This window comes from Mytilus galloprovincialis, chromosome 3 (assembly GCF_965363235.1).
Source record: "Mytilus galloprovincialis chromosome 3, xbMytGall1.hap1.1, whole genome shotgun sequence".
Classification (NCBI taxonomy): Eukaryota; Metazoa; Mollusca; class Bivalvia; order Mytilida; family Mytilidae; genus Mytilus; species Mytilus galloprovincialis.
The window spans coordinates 6,562,894-6,587,047 of record NC_134840.1 but is presented as its reverse complement, the minus strand read 5'-3'; the positions used below and the strand labels follow the sequence as shown (position 1 = coordinate 6,587,047).

Below are 24,154 nucleotides of genomic sequence, written 5' to 3'. Positions count from 1 at the left end.
TTAATAAGCAATTTTAGTGGGATATATAGACAATATAAACGTTGGTTTTTTCTCCATCGTATGTAATATATCTCTGTAGAGGAACCATTCATTTCTATAGTTTTTGTGAAATAGAAATAAGCAGTGTTTTATTCCTAGAAATATTTGTTTATACATTCCAAAGATAATGTAACCAAAATTAAGCGAAAATCTCATTTGCACAAATGCGTCTTATTTAAACATCACGGAACTGTATCTGAACACGACGTACCCTTATGTAAGAAGTAAATGCACCCTTTATTTCTATATACAACTTTATCGGGAACTTGTGGTAAAATGTTGTACTTATGTATTGCATGTAAAAGTAGTTTTGTAATAATAAGTATATACTTTTAATCATTGATGATAAACGAATGCTTTGGAAAACCATTATTGAAATTTAACAAATGAAAAAAATTCATTCCAAACCTTTTTTTTCCCAATTTTCAACATAAAATACCTAATACACAGTGCAATGAATTAACGAACAAACATTTGGTAGCTGAAAACATCACTTTATTATTTTAGTTCGTCTGGAGATCTTTCCTGTGTTTATTTTCATCAAGACAGCAGCAAATGATGTGTAAGAACTGTAAATAAAGGCAACAGTAGTATACTGCTGTTCCAAAGTCATCAATCAATTCAGAGAAAACAAACCCCGGGTTACAAACTATAACCAAGGGAAAAACATCAACTGTAAGACAGCGGAACATCAGAAACACTGAAGTGCAACATAAAAGTAAACGCCAACATACATAGAAACGAACTATTTGATAACAACTGCTATTTTTCTGACTTGATACATATTAAAAAGAAATAGTGGTTTGAACCTGGTTATACGGCTTGCTTAACCTTCCACTTATATGGCAATGTTAAACTGACAACACTATATCCACACATACAGCATAAACAAACGCAGTTACACTCAGCACTGAAAGACGCACAAATGAATAAAATAACTAGTCGTTACAACATGTAAAAAGTTAAATCTAAAAAAAAAGCGAACGCCAAAGAAAATTCGAAAAGGAAAGTCCCTAATCAAATGGCAAAATAAAAATCTCAAACACATCAAACGAATGAATAACAACTGTCATATTCCTAACTTGGAACAGACATTTTTATGTAGAAAATGGTGGATTTTGCCGTTTTATAGCTAGCTTAACCTCTCACTTGTACGAAAGTCGCATAAAATTCAATTATATTGACAACGACGTGTGAACAAAACAAACAGACATAATAGGCAAAAAACGTCAAAAATTGTGGTACAGCCGTCAACATTGTGTTATAATAATCCTAATCATTAGAAAAAAAAACAAATATGTAACAAAGAAACACATAAAAACATATAGACGAAGAACATTAGTACAAATGTCGGATATATAATCTTAAAATTCATACAATTATTTTTAAAATACCAGTCCAAACAATTATCATGATTATGGGCGGTATTGAATTTCTATTTTAATATTTTAAAAAGCTGTGACGACGTCATAATTATTTGGACTAACACAATACTTTGTCTTTGGATAATTGAAGTTCACTCGACTTTACTGACAAATAAGACATACGTGAAATGTACTGAAAACACAGAATCCAAATCACACAAGATAAACAATGTCCAACAAAACCACAACAGAAACATCATAACTAAATACATGAACGTTGGACGAAAAACTACATGACCAAAACGTACCTATTCAAACTAAGGTCAATTTTGACAGAGGGAGTTAAACATTAGTTTCTAAAAACTTTCTTACTTTATAGACGGGCAACTTAATATGCAAAATCAGAGGCGGATTTAGGGGCCCAGGGAGCCCACCCCCCTTTTTGGGAAAAAAATTGATTGCTTATATAGGGAATCACTGAAGCGTGACTGGAGCGGGCCCCCTCTTAGGTCAGTCAGTGGGCCCCCACTGGATCCGCCACAGAAAATATCAAAACAGAACTGACAATGATAAGCATTCCACCAGCAGTGGTACTGGCCTTGTACTAAAAAATGAAATACCGCTTTGCCCTAGCTTTGAATTATTACTATTCCGACACTATAATACAAAGCGTTTTTTTTTTTTTTTTTTTTATCGTATGTGTATGAAGAATTAATAGTAAATGTTCAGAAATGGTGACTGTTTTCATAACTTTGGTCCTGAATCTGATAACCGTTGACCACAGGCTTGTCATTCTCTGCCACGTGTATTGTTATTCTGGTTGTGTCCTTCGACATCTTATATCCTTTCTGTCCACAGATTAGAATTCTACAAAATAATTGTTTTTGAAATTATTAGGAAATTAGACATATGTTGATAAAAGACCAAATCAGTTTATCTGTTGAATTGTTTTAAAAGATTTGTCACTCATTGATCATTATGTAATTCATTCCAAGAACAATTTCCTTCTCCTCTGCGATACATATTGCGAATACCGAGACATCTGAATGACAGAAAGGCTACACATTTTTTTTGTATTATGAATCAATTCAGAAGGAAATAGAGCTTTAAAAATCTCTCTTTTTTATTTGTATATGTATAAGGGGATATAGTTTCTCTCTGATATATATCCGTTGTTCTTTGTATTGTTTTCAGGGCTGATAAACTGCATTTTTGCATCAACTTTTAACGTCTTAAGTAAGAAGGATTTTTTATTCAACCACAAAATTGGGTTGATCTTAGGTCGTCTGAAAATGTAAGCAGATCCTGCTCTCCTAGTTGTACCTATCATTTTTTTCAGGCATAGATTACCTAAGCCGTATTTGACACAACGTTTTGGAATTTTGGATCCTCAATGCTCTTCATCTTTGTACTTGTTTGGCTTTATGAATATTTTAACACTGACGAGTCTTGTGTAGACGAAACGCGCGTCTGGCGTACTAAATTATAATCCTGGTACCTTTGATAACTATTTACACCATTGGGTCGATGCCATTGCTGGTGGACGTTTCGTCCCCGAGGGTATCACCAGCCCAGTAGTCAACATTTCGGTGTGAACATGAATATCAATAGTGTGGTCATTTTCATAAATTTCCTGTTTACAAAACTTTGAATTTTTCGAAAAACTAAGGATTTTCTCATCCCAGGCATAGATTACCGTAGCCGTATTTGACTCAACTTTTTGGAATTTTATATCCTCAATGCTCCTCAACTTTGTACTTTTATAAATATTTTGATATGAGCGTCACTGATGAGTCGTGTGTATACGAAACACGCGTCTGGCGTACTAAATTATAATCCTGGTACCTTTGATAACTCTTCTAATGGTAAGTGAACATTCTTTAAAAAATCTTATCTATTTTTTCTTGGGTCAATCTACATCAGTCACCAGATAGAATCTCATTAAATAAGAATGATGTTCAAAGATATTTTTGTGTGTTTCTGAATGTGACAAGTCATGTTTCGAAGATATACTCTATGAATTGTTAGTACGGCACGCACATAAAAAATTATAGTTTACTAAAGATTATTTGTTATTGTTTTCATTCTACATAACTTACAGACATAAGATAATCCCTATGAAGCCATATCCTGCCATGATGAAAAATGTGAGTCCTCTATATATTGAAACGGTAGCATCATAAATTGCATTCGCTCCTAGACTACTGACTAAACTAAATACAATTTCAGGTACAGCTACTCCGGCAAAAACTGAACCTGAATGATAAAACAATTATATAAAGACACATTTTTATATTTTTAATTGTATCGTGCCTTATTGGATATTCTAACATTAACATTTTGTTAGATGGTTACATAATTTTGGAGAAAGAAAACTACAAATTTTGTGGCAACAATTATATATGCACAGCGACAATAATTCTCCTTACAGCATTACATACTTTTAACAAGGACAGATTCATTTTGTAACATTAATGTCATAAATGATTATGAAAGAATACTTGTAGTTAAAAGTACAAAAAAACAAATTCGAGAAAAATCTAAAAGTTGCAATACTGTAATTTTTATAACATATATCACCAAACAGACAACAGTATCTGACTAATTGCATGAATATTTTCTCAGCTAAAGGATGACAATTAGTTAAAGTTTTTTTAATGACAGGCGGGGACACATTTACACTTAATGTGGATTGGGGAGGGGGGATCTTCATTAAAATTCATAGAATTTTTCAATGATTTGTCAAAATGTAGATTTTCTCATCCTTTTTTCCAAAATATATTTAAATGTATGGGTCACAAGACTTTTTCTAACACTACAGGTTGTGCAAAATTGTCAGATTTTGTATAGATTATACATGGAAAATCCAATTTTGTGTGAGAAGATAGGTCTTATGTTAGCATGCTTTGAGACAAGAAAGAGAAAACATGGGGTACCCGGACTGATTTCTTGCTACATTTTAAAATGTGTAGATTCACAACACTTTCTATTTTTTTAAAAAAAATAGATTATCTGAGTTATCTCCCCTAATATCTGAGTTTGGTAAATTTGAAAAATAATGCAACTCAGGAAAATATTGTTTTATGATTATTAAATACAGCCGTAAATATGATAAAACACATAACTTTCTATATGAACTCGAAAAGTCTTACACATGGATTACATACTTCTCTCAAAATTAAGATCTAAACCCATTGTAATCTGCTTTTTCAAATCCAAGATGGAGGAATACACCCCAGCCACCTTAAGTCAATCTTGTCACATCGGTTTAAATGGAATTCTAATTGTTTTGTTTTTTACAACTTTAATACATAGTTATTTAGCTGTTGACCATTTTAAAAGATAACTGCATTTAAACAGTATTTTGATCTTCTTTATTTACTTCAGGTGTCCAAGGATATATACAGCTACACTAAACTAGCATTTACTTAAAATTAACATGACCCACAACTAACCATAAAACTTACTTTAACCTTTATATGTTATAAAATGGAAAATGTCAGAGACAACAACTCGAAATACCGCACCCGGAGGTGGGCCTCAGCTAGCCCCAAAATAAAAATGTGTACTAATTCACAGAAAATGGACGTAAAACTATTAAAACTCCAAAACATATTTAAATGAACTAAAATTAAATAGCATACAAGACTAACAAAGGCCAGAGACTCGCTAGTTTAGAATTATCCCTTATCGTAAATGAAGCATTACCCTAAATGTCAGGGACCTCTATAGCAATAGATGGCCTGGATTTGAAATCTTGTAGTTGTGTATCGTATAACATACCTTGTTTAGTATCTGGAGTAATCCTGGACATAATTGCTCTGCTCATTGCCATACCAAGAGAACTACCAACACCGGTGCCTAAGGCTATCAACAAAAAAGGAATAATGATTATTGCAAAGTAAAAAGCCAACATCGATATTCAAACATAAAATAAACAATGAACAGATGAAGCATCCGTCACTTTCACTATCAAAATAAGAATATCACTTGATCAGTGTGGTCTGTCAGATGCACTTTCCTGGATTACCGCCCATCAAGAACGTTCATAAGTATTTTTTTCTAAACTTATTTAAAAATGAATCGATAGATGGGGACCTTTATAAGTATTGTTAAAGCTTATCATTGTAATATTTGCAAAGAACACTTTTCAACAAATTTGTACTTGTCATCAGTAACTCGATGGTTGCCATATGCGAAGATGGATCGGATTAACCCTTCCTTCGGTTTTTAATCGACTCAAAATTTATTGTATCAGTGTCTCTGTTCTAAATATAATTAGACACGTAAAGAACAAATCACACTTTAATAGTGACCCTTAAGAAACAGGTGTGCATGCACCCTGCCTTTTTATGCTTCTAGTTTAGTTGATATAAATGGGAGTCAATGCGGTATTTTTAAATCTAGTTTAATTCCAATATATACTAATGTGTATGTCTCAGTTTTGTAAAGAATCTCGATAGTCGTTGTGCCGCTAGTGTCTTTTAGTTTTTATGAATTTTGATTCAGATTGGTCTTCTGTGTTTAAAATACTGTAATCACTCCAAGTTTGAAAGGCGGAAGTCCTTAAAAACTAAACAATCGATTATACCACTAAATTCGAGTTTAAATGTTCTAACACTTCGTTTTTGATTAAGTTTTCCGACTGTTTTGATTCGAGACCCGGTTATGAGTCTTAAAACAATTTCCAATGAAAATGGTGGATAAAACCTGGTATAAATTAATGTTGGTTTACTTTAATGTGTTGCTGAATTGAAATCTATTTGATGTTCATTTTATATATTTATATATATATATATCTTATATAAATAAATTCATTTACACTTGTATGCACAAAATTAGTAACAGCAAAACAAATTTTCGTCTATTGTTTCCTTTTTTTTTCTAAGTGAAATTGATTCAATAACAATTACCCAAGTATAACATGAAGTCGGAAGTAGCTAGTCCCTCTATAGTTAACGATACCACTGTAGTCAGCAAACTGGCTAACACGATGTATTCGTCCGTCGTACAAAGATGAAAAAGATAGATCATAGCAAGATTTCCAATATTTAATAATCCTAATCTCATGGAACCATACCAGCCAATCCTAACAGCACTCCAACAAAACGGAGAATTCAGTTGATACAATGTTTCAATCTGAGGTCTAGCAATATTTGCTAAATTGGACATCATAAAAATAACGATTAAAATTATAAACATCCACTGTTTTCCATCTGGGGAAAACCCTTTTTTATATACATCTGTAACACGTACCATATTTTGAATAAAAGATACATCCGACCGCTTTTTTGAATCATGAAGTGTTTCTGGTAGTATAAAAATTACTATTAGAAGTCCAAGAAGTACCATAACAGTTGATATAAGGGAAGGATAAAAGAAACCATCTGTCCATTTTATAAGATAACCAGACAACATTGAAACAATGAATGCGGCAATTCCCAGTGACGTTTCAAAACAACCTATAACAAACGTGCGAGGTTTTCCTGGTTCTGTTAGATCTGCCATGACGCTATATGCCATACTCAACGTGGAAACCCAGGTCCCAGTACATCCTTCTATACAATAAAATAAAATGATCCATTCTAACTTCAGATTGAAATAGATGGTGATTGTGCAAAGAAGCGTTTTCAATAATGTTCCTATAAAAGGAGCAATGAAGAACAGTTTTCTTCCGTAAATATCGCTGTACGTTGCTAAATTTAGAGTGAAAATCACTCCGATCACGTTGTAGGTAGCGAGACTACAATAAATATTTAGTTCTGATGTCAGTTTTTGTACAACGACTTGTTCTTTATATGCTAGCGTACTGATGTTCAGCTCACATGCTGATTGACTTCCGGTGGATTTATGTGATGAAGTGGGATATTTTTCCTTCATATAAGTTTGGTATGAATACTGGTTCATTACATACATGGATAAAATAAATGAACTCGTGTGAAGTGATGTGACAAATATGGCGAAACTTAAAGCTAGCCATCTTGGCATCCCAAGGTTAATCCCAAGGTTAATCGCTGCATCCCTTTGTGTTTCCTTGGCTTGGAGAAGGGGTTTTTCTTCAGATTCATACATGTTCTAACTTATAGTTTCTGTATATAATAAAATGAAATAAAGTTTATATATAAATTTTGTGTTTGTGTTTGGGGAATTATTTTTTTGCTGTTTCATGATAATTATAAAAATGTCCTTTATTCCATCTTTCTGTAGAAATATTATTATTAAAATGTCAATTTAATTATAGATCTGTATAAATATATATTTTCTCTACTTGAAATTATATGGAGTATAACATATTACTATTACTTTATAAAAAATGGTGAGCTTAACCGGAACATTAAGAATATCTACTGTATACAAACAAACCCTTAGTTACTGTTTAGTGCATCCACATCTTCTTTTCTTGAATTCTTTCTTCCTCTGTCCAGTTGTGATGAAGCATACCCGATCCGATGTTGACATCAATATTTACTCTCGTGACGCAGAATTCATTTAACATTGCATACTGTAATCTAATATTTATCAAACATGGGGCACATACTATTATCTAATAACAATCAAACATGGGGCACATACTATTTTTAATCTGACCATGTGATACTAGATGATAAATATCAATGTAGCCACAAAGTACCGATGTACTGAACATCGGATGACTGCAAGTTCTCTTGGATGGTCACAAGCACTTGTCTAATAAATAAATTATATCTCTATACCTGAAAATGAGGAAAAGGTACATAGATATATTTTTTTCTGAGACAAGTTCGTGTGTGGATGATGAATAAATGACAGGGAATTCAACTATTATAGTGTAGTGATATTATCATTTGTTACCAGTATACTCTGGTTTGTTGTTATATATTATAAAAGTATTTGTATACAACAGTAATATATATGTTCATCCATTTGAATACCATTCTATTCTACATTCTCTGATAATAGTGCAGTGCAAGAGCATGGTGGGAACTCTTCTGTAAAAATTCGTTTTTCTAATAGATTGGATTTGAGGAGCCATTCATATTTTCCCTCAAAACTGTCTTGAGATATTCTTCCGCATGCGTTAACACAAATTTTCCGTATTCTTAATTTGTTCATGATATATGTATATTTCTAACGACAACATATGTTCATATCGTATGTTCTTAAAAATTATTTTCATGAATATTTATTGATGAAATTAATATACAACAAGCGAATGTTATTTTGCACTCGAAAATATCCGCGTAATTATACAAAATACGCTCGGTTATCAGTCAAAAACGCAATTTATGTTGGTAGAAATGTATTTGGCAATACACAGGAATGCCCTCACGGTCATCTGCTGTAAAAACGTGGTATGTGAACGCGCCGTTTCAGTGCGATATTACTGTTCGTTCCATTTCCAAGATCCTCATGAAAATGTGATTAATATTCTTTTGTGCAAAACGAAATTGAAAAGTATTATATATTTGGTAAATTCAAAAGAAATAGTAGATAAAACACAAAGATAAAAGATCAAAACAAAAGAGTAGTACAATAATCTTATCTCAGAAACAAAATAAGGTTATTTTCAAATATGCAATATTTGAGACTAAATAGCAACAATTTCGATCTTGTTTTTCTGGTGACAAATAATACTGTTTTCGTTTATCTTCTCTCCTTTAAAATCAAAGCGGAAGATATCAAAGGAACATTCAAAACTCATAGGTCGTGTAGAGACTGCAAACATATTGGTAAAAAAATAAATAGACAAATAACATTTCACAAGACACAGGACACTAAAACTTAAAACTAACGACAAAACAACATGAACCCGACCAATAAATGGCGTGACATCAGGAATGATAAACAATCTTCCTTCACAGTTATGAAAAGACATAGCAACATGAATCCGACCAACAACGGGGTGACATCAGGCAGCATAAACAATCCTGCTTCGCATGAACCCGAACACAAACCGGGTGACATCAGAACGGATAAACAATCTTGCCTCGCATAAACACGACCAATAACCGGGGTGACATCAGGAAGGATAAACAATCCTTCTTCACATTTATCCAAAGACATAGCAACATGAACCCGGCAACAAACTGGCATGACATCAGGCAGTGTAACGAAATCTGCTTCGTATGAACCCGACCAGTAACCGGGGTGACATTAGAAAGGAAAAACAATCCTGCTTCACATTTTTCTAAAGACATAGCAACATGAACCTGACCAACAACCATGGTGACATCAAGCAGTATAACGAATCCTGCTTCGTATGAACCCGACCAATAACCGGGGTGACATCAGGCAGTATAAACAATCCTGCTTTGCATGAACCCCAACAATAACCGGCGTGACATCAGGCAGTATAAACAATCCTGTTTTGCATGAACCCCACCAATAACCGGGGTGACATCAAGCAGTATAAACAATCCTACTTTGCATGAACCCCACCAATAACCGGGGTGACATCAGGCAGTATAAACAATCCTGCTTTGCATGAACCCCACCAAAAGCCGGGGTGACATCAGGCAGTATAAACAATCCTGTTTTGCATGAACCCCACCAAAAACCGGGGTGACATCAGGCAGTATAAACAATCCTGCTTCGCATGAACTCCACCAATAACCGGGGTGACATTAAGAAGGATAAACAATTCTGCTTCACATTTTTTAAAGACATAGCAACATGAACCTGACCAACAACCATGGTGACATCAAGCAGTATAACGAATCCTGCTTCGTATGAACCCGACCAATAACCGGGGTGACATCAGGCAGTATAAACAATCCTGTTTTGCATGAACCCCAACAATAACCGGCGTGACATCAGGCAGTATAAACAATCCTGTTTTGCATGAACCCCACCAATAACCGGGGTGACATCAAGCAGTATAAACAATCCTACTTTGCATGAACCCCACCAATAACCGGGGTGACATCAGGCAGTATAAACAATCCTGCTTTGCATGAACCCCACCAAAAGCCGGGGTGACATCAGGCAGTATAAACAATCCTGTTTTGCATGAACCCCACCAAAAACCGGGGTGACATCAGGCAGTATAAACAATCCTGCTTCGCATGAACTCCACCAATAACCGGGGTGACATTAGGAAGGATAAACAATTCTGCTTCACATTTTTCTAAAGACATAGCAACATGAACCTGACCAACAACCATGGTGACATCAAGCAGTATAACGAATCCTGCTTCGTATGAACCCGACCAATAACCGAGGTGACATCAGGCAGTATAAACAATCCTGCTTTGCATGAACCCCCAGCAATAACCGGCGTGACATCAGGCAGTATAAACAATCCTGCTTTGCATGAACCCCACCAATAACCGGGGTGACATCAGGCAGTATAAACAATCCTACTTTGCATGAACTCCACCAATAACCGGGGTGATATCAGGCAGTATAAACAATCCTGCTTTGCATGAACCCCACCAAAAACCGGGGTGACATCAGGCAGTATAAACAATCCTGCTTCGCATGAACCCCACCAATAACCGGGGTGACATCAGGCAGTATAAACAATCCTGCTTCGCATGAACCCCACCAATAACCAGGGTGACATCAGGCAGTATAAACAATCCTGCTTTGCATGAACCCCACCAAAAACCGGGGTGACATCAGGCAGTATAAACAATCCTGCTTTGCATGAAAACACCAATACCTGGGGTGACATGAGGCAGTATAAACAATCCTACTTCACATTCATCCAACGTTTTGCTCATGGAATTTCTTTCTATAAAATATTTTAGAAAAAAATGCAAATGAAATTCGAGAAGCATTACAGAAAGGCCTTTAATGAAGTTATCGTGCCATGCCTAATGCAATCCTTTTTTTTTATTGTTAGAGCAGGCTATTACTAGATTATAATTGAATCTTGATCTTGAATTCAAGATTTGAAATATTCCTTGAGGAATTATTTATAAGAATGAGAGAAGTTCACAGCCCTTACATATATGGAAAACAGATTTGTGTAATGCTATTAATACGATTTTTACTGCGCATAATATAACAGCTAAATAATTTTCCACTTAAAGTTTTAATAGTGTTATATAACATGGAGAGAAAGTCTTTAAGGTTAGCGCTACGACTTGTGTACATATAGACATTACAAGCAACCGTTCTTTATTCACTATTTCAATTGTGAATAATGATTTTCTTTCCCAGTGATGTAACCTTGTCTGGTCATTACTCTCATAAATTACAGCTTAAGTTTAATAAGGCAATATATTTCCAAAGCAAAATCGCTGTCTTAGAAACTACTCAGTCTGTGTTACATTGAGATTGGACACCTTGGCGAAGTATTGTGCTATTCCTGTCTTTTAATTTTGCTTATGTGCTTTTTCCATATGCCTTTTGAGTTCTTTGATACATACGCCACGGCTATGTACTCCTGTCATTGTGTTATTGTGCTATGGAAACATTTCGTATTCTTGTCTTTCATTTTTGCTAATGTACTTTTGTCTATTAGCCTTTTTGTGTTTCTTTGTTAATTATAACGTGGCTCTGTACACATAAATCCCGTCATTGTGTTATGGTATATTCTTGTCTTCCTTATTGCTAATTTGCTTGGTCTATATACCTTTTTGTGTTTCTTTGTTACATATTTGTTTGTTTTATCATGATTAAGTTAATAACACAATGTTGACTGCTGTACTTCAATTTTTTTTTTACATTTTTACCTATTGTGTCTGTTTATTTTGTTCATAAATCGTTGTTAATATAATGGAATTTTGTGCGATTGTCGTATAAGTGAGAGGTTTAGCTAACTATAAAATCAGGTTTAAACCACCATTTTCTACATAAGAAAATGCCTCTTCCAAGTCAGGAATATGACAGTTGTTATCCATTCGTTTGATGTGTTTGAGCTTTTGAGTTTGCCATTTGATTAGGGACTTCACGTTTTGAATTTTCCTCGGAGTTCAGTATTTTTGTGATTTTTCTTTTTACTCGTAGCTAGCACATTGAGCCCCGGACACATCGTAAAGGTAAAAAATGAGGGATTTTGACCTTAATTTAATAGTGGAGATTGATACAAAAATCATCAAAAAAAATGTACGTTGTTGAATAATTTAACCATGAACCACAGCCGACAAAAAAGTGTATCTCTATTATAAATAACAGTATTAACTTTAACTGCTTATAAACAACTGTTATGAATATTGACTTGAAGCTTTTTCTGTGGTTGAAATCAAATAAGTTTTTTCTTCGTGCCTCCTTTGTCCTACTATATGAACACTGTAATAGAAATATAAAAAATAGTCAGTATAGTTGCCTTAATTGGTTTTCGTGGGTTGGGGATTGTGAGGTTTGAGTTTTGCTTTGTTTTGTTTGATCTAATTATATGATAAGGGAACGCACCAATTGTCATTACTTGTGTTCTATGCTAAGCGATAGGAACATAAAGTTTTGTAATGCATATTGTAATTAAAAATCCCATAAAATTTCAACTTTGAGCATATCAACTGACGTTGGTACGAGTAAAAAAGAGAAAATTTGAGTTGTTAGATTGTACCCATATGTTGTTTTATTTTTTAGAACGGTTGTTTTTTTTTATTTCAACAAGCAGATAATATTTCAGTTGGTTCAAAAATTGCACACTGCCTGTCTTTATATCAAGTTGTTGGATTGCAAGTTTAAATATATTGAGGATGTCTTTGTCAATCACATTTAAAAGAATGCTCCAATCTCGTACATACAAGCGAGTATGCTTTACAAAAACTACCAAAACTAGAAGGACGGCTTTATGTATGTATTTGTGCTCTTAAAATTGACAGTAATTGACAACTTTAAGTATGGTGTGCATAATGATATGGAAAATGTGATGATTCAATTTTCACATTATAAACATCACTCATCCCAGTAATTATATAAATGAAGAGGTGATATGATTGCCGATGAGACAACTCTTTACAAAAGACCAAATGGCACAAAAATTAACAGCTATAGGTCATCGTACGGCCTTCAACAATGAGCAAAGTCAGCTATAAAAGAGTGCATTCTTTCGGTTCCATCGTTTTTTATTAACATGTCTTAATTGTGCTTAATGCATGTACATTCACAGCAATGGATCTTTCATTGTCGACATCTAAACTCTCTCTGTTTGCTATCGTTCAAATATCTCAGATTTTTCTCTCGTTTGTTTCTTAAAAATTGATTACCGAGTTTTTCATCAAAAACTACGTTTACCTCTCATTTACTTCTGTTTTACATTAAGAGATACAACATGACAATGCCATATTGGACTACACAAAAATGAATGTTGATGCAACATCTACTTTTAAAATCTATACATGCACAACCCAAACCTAAAACAGCTCACCTATCCATAATAATATAATATTTACCATTACAAAAAACATCAACGAATATCGTACAGACTCATGAAAGAGCAACATCTTCTTTTAAACAACAATTTCACGAACAGCATACCGACTCATGACATAGCAATATCTTCCTTTACGAAACAAATTCCTTTAACGCATTGTCATAAGAACAGCGCATACCCAACCACCCCAAACCAATTCTAACCACATAAAACAATACCATCAACCCATCAACAGTTTATACAGCCAACATAAAACAGTATCAACAAAAAACAATACTAAAAACTGCAAATCTAGCCAACATCAAACAGTAACACCAACAGCTAACCAGTCAACATAAAAACAAAAAGGAACAATTGCATACCATGACAACACGAAACAATAACACCAACTGCATATCCAGCCAACATAAAACAATACCAAGAACTGTATACCAAGACAACATAAAACTATACCATCAACAGTATATCTAGCCAACATAAAACAATACCAACAACTACATACACAGCCAACATAAAACAATATAAACAACAGCATAATGTGAACCCAAAGCAATACTAACCAACATAAAAACAAAAACAAAACAAAAAAGAAACCAGCCATAACAGATCAAAACTTTCCAACACAAGACAATACCAACAACAGCATACCCAGCCATCACAGATAAAAACTTACCAACACAAGACAATACCAATAACAGCATACCCAGCCATCACAGATAAAAACTTACCAACACAAGACAATACCAATAACAGCATACCCAGCCATCACAGATAAAAACTTACCAACACAATACAATACCAATAACAGCATACTCAGCCATCACAGATAAAAACTTACCAACACAAGACAATACCAATAACAGCATACCCAGCCATCACAGATAAAAACTTACCAACACAATACAATACCAATAACAGCATACCCAGCCATCACAGATAAAAACTTACCAACACAAGACAATACCAATAACAGCATACCCAGCCATCACAGATAAAAAACTTACCAACACAATACAATACCAATAACAGCATACCCAGCCATCACAGATAAAAACTTACCAACATACAATACCAATAACAGCATACCCAGCCATCACAGATAAAAACTTACCAACACAAGACAATACCAATAACAGCATACCCAGCCATCACAGATAAAAACTTACCAACACAAGACAATACCAATAACAGCATACCCAGCCATCACAGATAAAAACTTACCAACACAAGACAATACCAATAACAGCATACCCAGCCATCACAGATAAAAACTTACCAACACAAGACAATACCAATAACAGCATACCCAGCCATCACAGATAAAAACTTACCAACACAAGACAATACCAATAACAGCATACCCAGCCATCACAGAAAAAAAACTTACCAACACAAGACAATACCAATAACAGCATACCCAGCCATCACAAAGAATGTGAATCCTTTGTAAATGTCTACAGTGGCGTCATAAACAGCATTAGCCAAAAGAGAGCTTGCCATGTTACATATAAACTCGATAGCGGCAATTCCAGCAAAAACGGAACCTAAAATATACCATAAATACATTACATAATATACAAATAAACAATAGAACTATCATCAAAAGAAAATCAAAATCTTGTTAAACCAAGAGTTTAAAGTGGTGAAGTTGTTATCATCTCTTCGACAATTTTACGGATGCCATCACAAGTTGGTTGACCGTTATGGATTATCTGTTTCATAGATGACGACGGATTTGATTTAATAGCTACAATCCCGTACTCATTTTTGTCGAATGTGCCCTACCAATTTGACGTTTCCTCGGGGTTGTATTTATATAAGCAACACGACGGGTGCAACATATGAAGCAAGATCAGCAGCATACGTACCCTTCCAGAGCCCCTGAGATAACTCCCGGGTTTTGGTGTGGTACATGTTGTTCAGTCGTCAGTTTTCTTTGCTGTGCTTTATATTTGTTGTTTGCCTTTTTGTCTTTTTGTCTTTTGCTATGGCGTTTATTTTCGACTTATTATCTCCGATGTACCTTTGGTAGAATTTTAATGACGTTCTGTGACAAACGTTCTCCAGAATACTTGGGATCACTGCAGACAACACTGTTGCAAAACAGGAATATATTATCATGTGACGCCGCATAAATCTTTTTTAATCCAGAATCGTGGTCCATTTATCGACTTAATTGCGTGTTATAGTGTTCTTTTTATATGTCTTTGTATATTTTTAACCTTTGTTATATGACTTTTTGTAGCATCCCTCTTGGCGTAGCTCAGTTTTTATACATCCTGCCATTGTGTTATTGTACTTTTTTAAGTTTTCGTATTCTTGTCTTTCAATTTTGCTTGTATGCTGTGTCATAAGAGTGACTGCATGCCTTTTGTTTTTCTTTGCTGACATAGTTATTTGTTTTTATAAGTGATATGAATTATAACACAATATTGACTGAAATGTAACCAAGTCAGGAATATGACAGTGTTTTCCTCTCGTTTTGCTTTTGCCATTTGTTGAGAGACTTTCCGTTTCCAATATTCCATACACAGTATTGTTGTTATTTTTTGACTTTTGGTTTACAAAAAAATATATCTAATTCTACGAATTATTTGGCTTCGTTTTGCATTTGATCTATTAAGTTTCGAAATATCAGTAAGAATGAAGCTATCACATACTTCATCACAAATATTTGAAAAAGGCTGGTCATCCCACATCTTCTTTTTTATATTGTGTTTTAATAATATATATAAGTTTTGTTATGTGTTCCATTGTTAGTGAAATTGCAGATATATGAAAGTAATTTAAAGTTCAAAGTACAGTAAGACCAAGCTTTATTAATTTTGAGAATTGAACATCAAGTTTGTCTCTTCTTTTTTCACACTACTGTTCGCTAAATTTCTTTTCATTCAATCATTCGTAGAAAACATAAAACGGATCGATAAAAAGCAGATTGAGCATTTGTATGGCTAAATATATTTACTCACCTATTTTATGAGCTGGAGACATACGTGACATTATTGATCTTACAATTGGCATAGTCACTGTATTCCCAAAGTTCAGCACTGCAGCTGCGAATACAAAACAAATATATTTTCTCAAACTTCATACATTTATTTGTTTTATTTGTTTTATGAAATGGTGATCGTTATCTTTTTGCGTACACTTTTATGTTAAGTTAAACAAAAATAATTTTAACATAAAACAAATCGACCACATAAAACATCAATTATATGAGCATCCTATAAGCATCCTAGTATGTTAAGTATGGTGTGTGTAGCTGTTCCAGACCATATGAGTATTTGGACCGTACGCGTACGGTCCGGACCGTATACGTATACTCGTACGGTCCGACCATACGCGTACGGTCGGACCGTATGAGTATACGCGTATGGTCCAGTACGAGCTGACCATACATGTTATTGGATCGTGTGGGTTAAATCTAAACAAACATTTATCACAATCTTTTTTGTAGTTTTACAAATTGTTATTATTACAACTAGATGTAGAAAATGAACAAACGAACAATTGAAATTAAATATTTGTTTAACTGTATATCTGAATCCCAATTTGGTACTCTCGCCCAATAGAGGTAACCGGTGAGATCACGAATAACGTACGAATCACGAACGTATAACCTACTTTGCCGTATGACACGAAGCGGGATCATTAATTTCAAGTTAGGATGCCTAAGTGTTCATTATTATCTCGCTTTGATTATAAGTGCATTTTTTATTGATTGATACGCGTACTGCCTGTTTTATTCTTTTTATTTTTTATGTCGTCGTCAGTCACGGAGCATTTTCTGGTGGGAGTGGTAGGCTTATATTTTTGAGAACAAAATATTTTTTGTCTGATTTTGGTAAAAACAATAATTCTGGCCAGCACCTAGAGAAGAGAACGACCGTTTGATGAATTGTAGAGGGGGGGGTCTGAAATTAAACGGCAGGACAGGCCATAAGCAAATCATAAATAAATAAAAAGATAGGCTCTCTGATTTTTCATTATTGCAAACTTGAAGCTTTTAAAAACAAGTATCAACTTTAATTGGATGCAGTACCAAACTCTCCAAAACGGTACACACATTTCGCGTTGAAATTGTGACCAAAACATGAGTTTAGAAACCGACCATTTAACTTGCATGGAAAAAGGGGGGATGGTATTTTCTGAAAGAAATAATTTGATTCCAAATTCTTAGATACTGAACGAATAAAGTATGGTTAGAAATGGCAGAGAAAAAAATAATTTCTGACGAGAAATTTGAACATGCCCTTCCTTAAATATGTCCTTCCCCCAGCCCCATTTTCAATTAAATGTATGGTCCCTTAGTTCAAAATTTCTGCCCCAATCATAGATTTGCCTGATAATTTTCGCGTAGTTATTTATTAGTCCTGAAATAACCGGCCAAGTCATATAATAAGGTTTAAATTTCATATCCAGTCATGTATTTGACAAGTTGAAAAATGACCAATTCTAGAGGAACATCTGTATATACTTTAATATAGAAAGTGACCCCTCCTTGGGCGCATACATGCAAAGCTTAAGAAAGAATTAACTGAACATTTGTATTAATTCGAATCATTGTTTAAAATGAGCTAAATAAAAAGGGGGGATTCCTTGTACTCTTTGTACTTAGGGAAAAAAGGAAATAACGAATACCGAATACTTCATATATACTAGGTGTTCTTTCGCAGAGTAAACGATGAATAACCAAATAAGATATAATAATATAATTTTATAATTCCAGCGTATTAAGTTCCAAATTTTTGTTCGGCGTACTTTTCTTTTTTTTTTACAGACCAAATATCTTAAATAATACCAGCAATACCGCATACTAAATGGAGGTTAGTGGACGACCCTTTGATTCTAGGATCGCAGCTGGCAGATCACCAAAATAAATTTATTGGCCAGTGGAAAAAAGTAATAAATATGTTGGCTTCCACCTAAAAAAATGGCTTCCAAATTTTATAATAGAGTAAAATGATTTATGTGTAATAAATAATCTTGCGTGTAGCAGTTGACATTTTTTTCTAAAACAAATAATCTGACTGACCAAAGGCTGTCAGACCTGCCCCTTCAGAATCAAATGGTTCCCTCCTTATACCCTCCTCAAAGATACATGTAGATGATCGATACCCGCTTTAACTGTTAACTGAGATATAAAATAATACATAGAAAAAAGAGGGGGAAACCGGGGATGAGGGTGTCAAACTGATTTTTTTTAAATTATTGGTTGCAAATTTCTTGTAAGGGACAGTCCCCTACAGTCCCTTGCAAGAAGTTTGCAACAAATAATAAAAAAAATATTTTGTCCAGGACCGACCATTTAACATGAAGAGGGGGCGGGAAAGGGTATGGTTCTTTCGGAAAGAATATATTTGATTCTGTAGCCCTTTTCACATACAATCTTAAGTGTAAAATTCATCGTAAGTCTATAATGTTCCTGAACACTTCAACTAAATATTTTTTGTCGTAAGATTTATTTTACACTTAAGATATTTTGTGAAAAGGGCTACAGAATTTTAAGGAAGAAAAAAAATCTTTTCTTGGATAATTACCACAAAAAGTCATTGAATGTTAAATTTGAAGAAAAAAAAATAGCGCACCGCATAAAAAAAATCTTAAAGTTAAATGGTCGGTCCCTACTAGTTAAAATGTTAATTTTTGAACAAATATATATTCAATATCTTCTATATGTTTTTCTTTCAAACACATGCACCGTGGCCAATTAATTGATTGTCCCCATAGCCAGAAATTAGTAGTGGTTTTGCTAATTAATATTCATAATATGTAAATGAGAATTGTACCACGTGATAATACTTTGAACTGGACTGGCTTGATAGGCCTGATATCATTAAAATCTTTAAAACACGGATATTATAAGTTGCCCGTCACAGAGTCCTTATTTACAATCACTTTGATATTTCCGTAAAGTTGTCAGGCGGTCAAAATCAAAACAATGAACGCGAATTTAGTGAATTTTTCGTGCTTTCGTGAGTTTATTCTTCTTGAAATAGTGACATTTTAATTTTACGTGGGAACCTAGAGTTCAACGACTACACAAACAAGGTTTGGACTTGCTTATTCTTTGGAAATTCAAGTTTCATATTTCACCCCGGCAACCTGTTTTTGTAATGACCTTGTAAGCCAATTTTCAACACGAAGTTTGCAAATTTGACGTTTCAGCCATTTTAGCCTGTATTTTACACTGCAATGTTAAAAGCCTCTCGCTTCAATTTTTAAAATAGCTCAGGAACCTGTATTTTTGCAACTACAGTCATTATGTTTCGTTTAAATGGTGTATATTGTTGTGTATATTCATTTTCTGCCCCGGCAACCTGTCTATCACTTAAATCAAAATTAAAACAGACATTTTTTCAAAATTCCCTATTATTTTAATGTAATTTCCGTGACCCGTATCCGATTTCTTTAGTATAATATTCAAATAAGCAAAGTGGCGTTGATTTCTGGATATGCCATGATTAAATCATGCTATCATTCCACGTGACTTTTAAAAGTGTAGAAGGTGACCACCACAGGCATACATTTATACATACTGTTTCGTTTTGATCCGTACATAGGCACTTCCGGTATATAAGTTAACAATACATAGTCTTATATATCCATCCTTATACCTGAAAGCTCGTATTTTATCATTGTTTTCTAATAAAGGAAACTGTGCAATTGTGAGGTGTCAAGGGGTATTTTATTCGATTATTCGATTTTAAAGAACTTTACCCAATATGAAAATCACTGCTCCCGATACGTTCGTTCGTCATTATTCGTCGGTTCGTGATCTCACCGGTTACCTCTAATGTAACACTTGCTACCACAAGTAACGGTATATTTTTACATTTACATGTTTGAAGTTCATGCATGTTCTGGTCTTCGCATTTCATTTTTTTGTAAAGTTGCTAAATATTTCAAAACAATTGTCCTCCCACATTATGTTTACTTCCAATATCTTCAATTACAGTGATCATAATTCAATCAATGTACTGGTCGACAAGATAAATACAAGAGATTAACAGATTAAAATTTTTAAATAGTTAAGATGTAAAGTTTTTATTTCAATTACAATTGAGCTTTTTTATATTAATTTGAGAGTTAAGTCATGTTGATCTGTTATATGCATTTGTATATAGTAAACTTGACCAACTTCTTAATATTAGTCAGACCGTACGCGTACGGTCCGACCGTATGAGTATTTTGAAAAAGTACGCATACGGTCGAGACCGTACGCGTACGGTCCAAATACTCATACGGTCTGGAACATAGCAATGTCTGAATAAATAGAGAATAATGATCAACTAAAAAAATGCTTAAAGGTAAATGTGAAAAAAATATAGAACAATGCGGTTCAAAAGCGAAAGAACTACTATTGAAAATAAAAGATTTAAGTTATAAAATACTGATTACAGAAATTAGCTATGTACAGAATAAAAAAAAATCTTATTTCAGAAATGTTAGAAAATAAAATCATTTTCATGAGAATATCATAGAATGAGCGCCATTTTTTAAGACACAAAAAATGCTCTTAAAATTTGACGAACACAGAAATAAGTGAGCCCCGATCTAGACAACAATGTAGTCTATAGAAACATACCTATATAAATCATGGTATCTGTAGTTGAAAGTCCGAATACAATGGCAGAAATCACTGAAGTTGCAAAACCAGTCAGTGCAATATATTCATCGTTCACACAAAAGTGGAAAGTCTTGATCATTATCATTCCTCCGATAGATAACATTCCTATTTTTAAAGCGCCATACCAACCGATTCTGACTGAATCCCAACAGAAAGGAGAATTTAGTTCATACAGCGTTTCTACTTGAATTCGCCCTAAATTCGCAAAACCAGACAAAATAAAAATGAATAAAAGATTTATGAACATCCACTGTTTTCCGTGAGGTGAGAAATTTGGCCTGTAGCATTCTGTTGCTCTCCCCATGTTCTCCAAAAAGGAAACCTTATCTCTCCTTTTTGACGGCGGAAGTGACTCCGGAAGTACGAAAACAGCAATCATAAGCCCAAGTAGAACAAAACCAACAGATGTTACTTCCGGATAAAAGAATCCACCTGTCCATTTAATAAGATAGCCTGAAAATGTTGAGGAAATAAATGCTGCTATTCCAATAATTCCTTCTAAAATACCATAAATAAGTGATCTGGGTTTCCCAGGCTCTGTAAGGTCGGCAATATAGCAATATACCATCAACATAGTGGATATCCAGTTTCCGGTACACCCTTCTATACCGTAAAATATAATAAAAAGTTCTATATTCAAACCATAGTAAATTCCCACACAACAAAGACCATTTTTAAGAACGGTCCCTATAAGAGGTGCCACGAAGAATAGTTTTCTTCCGTAAGCATCACTTAATGATCCAATATTGATTGTAAAGATGATACCAGGAATATTACTGGCAAGTGTACAATAAATACCCCATTCGGAAGTTAGTTTCTGTATTACGATCTGCTGCTTATATTCTGTGGTATTGGTGTTTTGTTCACACGCGGATGTATTTCCTGATGACGTGAGTGAAGAGTTTGGAAACGTTTTTTCATAATATGCCTTATAAGAATACTGATTCATCACATACAAATTCAGAAGATAGGAAACAAAATGTAGGAAGACAACAATTATTCCAAGAGACAACGTCAGCCATCTTGGAAATCCAGTTTTCTTTATTTGTTCATTGTGCTGTTGTTTACAGTTTTCGTCTTCTAAAAGGGGCCTTTTTTCAATAACGTCTTCATTACCTTTCATTACAAAAGATTGATGACATGAATTCTTCAATTTGTTCTAACAGCACTGTTTCATACTCCTTGGATTAAAGATAAATTCGCTATTTAAAACATTTTTATTTTTGAATACATAGTTGATGTTATTTGAAAGAGTAAACCGTCAAAAGTATCTAATGTGTCTTTTTTTTCTTGTTTTGTTTTGTTTTGGTTTTGTTTTGGTTTTTTGCTTCTTTTGCTTTTTTAAAGTTTATACAATATTTATTTTTTCTGTTTTCAACTGTTTCGGACTATAAATTACTTTGGTTTTTCTTTTGCTATGTTTATAGAATTGAAATGTGTTGAAAAAATACCGTATTGTATAAAAATAAGGAGGTGTGGTATGATTGACAATGAGTATCCCCCATATACCAAATGACGTAGATATTAGCACCTATTGGTCACTATACGGACTTCAGCAATGACAGTACCCATACCGTATAACAAGCTATAACAGACATGACAAAATGTAAAACAATACAACAATTCAAACGAAAAATTAAGCGGTTTATGAACTGTTAAACGTTTATTTGATTAAAAAAAAAATCGGATTTTAGTATATGAAATAATATCTTCACATAGTGTATTCCAGATCTACCATAAACTTGGTACATATTTAAATTTCAGAAACTAATATATAATTGATTTACTTGTAGTAAGTTTTATTTTAAACGAAAATTTTCCAGAGTAAAACTCATTTGAACAACTTGTATAGAAATATATCTCTGTTATATATTTACTACTTATAAAGAAACAAATGTTGCAATCTGATTGGTTAATTAACCGTGTGTTAATTGCACACCACCAAACATAGATACTATACTTACATCAGGGTATTAAAAAAAACCGAAAGAAACAGAAAATTTTGCCAAAATTTCGTCTCAAAAACCAAACTTAAAAAAAATGGAATTAAAAAAAAATGTCACATTCCCCAAAAATAGAAGCTACTCGAAATATGGACAACTCATAGAAAACTTGACAGTGCCAAAATTGCACTGATTACCAAATGTATATCCATTTTGCAAAACAGAGACAGAAATATTTTAGATTGTATCTAACTATGATCAAATATACATTTCTGTACAGGTGTGTCATCTCTAAAGTGTCTTAAAAGAGGGGCGAAAGATACCAGAGTGGCAGTCTTCAAATGTATTCTGTCTTGTCATAAGATTTTCAATGAAAGGATAAAGAGAAAAGCTTACTGTAGTGGTTTAATTCTGTCCCCTTGGAGATTAATCGTGGTCATGTGATTTGATATCATTACATATGACCTAATAACTTGTATCGTTACACAAAGCTATCTAATTTATATGTAAATGATGATTTACTTACGGAGATAGATTTGCACAATACATATGTAGAAGAGGGACGAAAGATACCAAAGGGACAGTCAAACTTATAAATCTAAAACAAACTGACAACGCCATGGCTAAAAATGAAAAAGACAAACAAACAACAGCACACATGACACAACATAGAAAACTAAAAAATAAACAACACGAACCCCATTGTTGAGCAGATACTTCTAAAAGTGCTTTAGACCATGGAAGTATTATATTGACAGGAACTCCAACAAGCGGACTTCAAACGTTTATAGTGCGATGCCGCAAAATCGTTAATAGTGCGGTGACAGAAGTGTAAAAAGTCGTCTAGATCGCGAGTTTAATCTCCCCAAAT

At 33.8% G+C, this 24,154-nt stretch overlaps 2 protein-coding genes across 3 annotated transcripts; both read right to left on the bottom strand.

The window, feature by feature from the left end:
• Positions 1 to 512: 512 nt before the first annotated feature.
• LOC143067056 (lysosomal proton-coupled steroid conjugate and bile acid symporter SLC46A3-like) lies at positions 513 to 7,929 on the bottom strand. 2 transcript variants are annotated; one of them, XM_076240058.1, is made up of 5 exons: positions 7,767 to 7,929; positions 6,317 to 7,492; positions 5,187 to 5,270; positions 3,503 to 3,659; positions 513 to 2,270 (listed from the first exon to the last, which is right to left on the bottom strand). In XM_076240058.1, exons 2-5 carry the CDS (start codon positions 7,473 to 7,475, stop codon positions 2,129 to 2,131), a joined length of 1,542 nt encoding a protein of 513 aa, XP_076096173.1. In that variant the 5' UTR covers positions 7,476 to 7,492; positions 7,767 to 7,929; the 3' UTR covers positions 513 to 2,128. The 2 variants fall into 2 exon arrangements, with proteins under 2 accessions (XP_076096173.1, XP_076096174.1); XM_076240059.1 differs by having other exon boundaries at positions 6,317 to 6,961.
• Positions 7,930 to 12,382: 4,453 nt separating this feature from the next.
• On the bottom strand, positions 12,383 to 23,721 carry LOC143067054 (lysosomal proton-coupled steroid conjugate and bile acid symporter SLC46A3-like). Its single transcript, XM_076240056.1, has 5 exons — positions 23,680 to 23,721; positions 21,299 to 22,521; positions 16,680 to 16,763; positions 15,098 to 15,254; positions 12,383 to 12,620 (listed from the first exon to the last, which is right to left on the bottom strand). The coding sequence occupies exons 2-5, from the start codon at positions 22,461 to 22,463 to the stop codon at positions 12,536 to 12,538; spliced, it is 1,491 nt and encodes a 496-aa protein (XP_076096171.1). The 5' UTR covers positions 22,464 to 22,521; positions 23,680 to 23,721; the 3' UTR covers positions 12,383 to 12,535.
• Positions 23,722 to 24,154: the final 433 nt, after the last annotated feature.

What these genes read in the sequence shown, in the direction of transcription:
- LOC143067056 (XM_076240058.1), bottom strand. Translation starts at nt 7,475, where the DNA reads ATGTATGAATCTGAAGAAAAACCCCTTCTCCAAGCCAAGGAAACACAA. An exon ending in TACTCCAGATACTAAACAAG is followed by an intron (nt 3,660 to 5,186) that starts GTATGTTATACG and finishes TTTATCATTCAG; the next exon opens with GTTCAGTTTTTGCCGGAGTA. An exon ending in ATAGGGATTATCTTATGTCT is followed by an intron (nt 2,271 to 3,502) that starts GTAAGTTATGTA and finishes ATTATTTTGTAG; the next exon opens with AATTCTAATCTGTGGACAGA.
- LOC143067054 (XM_076240056.1), bottom strand. Translation starts at nt 22,463, where the DNA reads ATGAAAGGTAATGAAGACGTTATTGAAAAAAGGCCCCTTTTAGAAGAC. An exon ending in AGATACCATGATTTATATAG is followed by an intron (nt 16,764 to 21,298) that starts GTATGTTTCTAT and finishes TTGTATTCGCAG; the next exon opens with CTGCAGTGCTGAACTTTGGG. An exon ending in ATTGGTATTGTCTTGTGTTG is followed by an intron (nt 12,621 to 15,097) that starts GTAAGTTTTTTT and finishes TTTCTATTACAG; the next exon opens with TGTTCATATAGTAGGACAAA.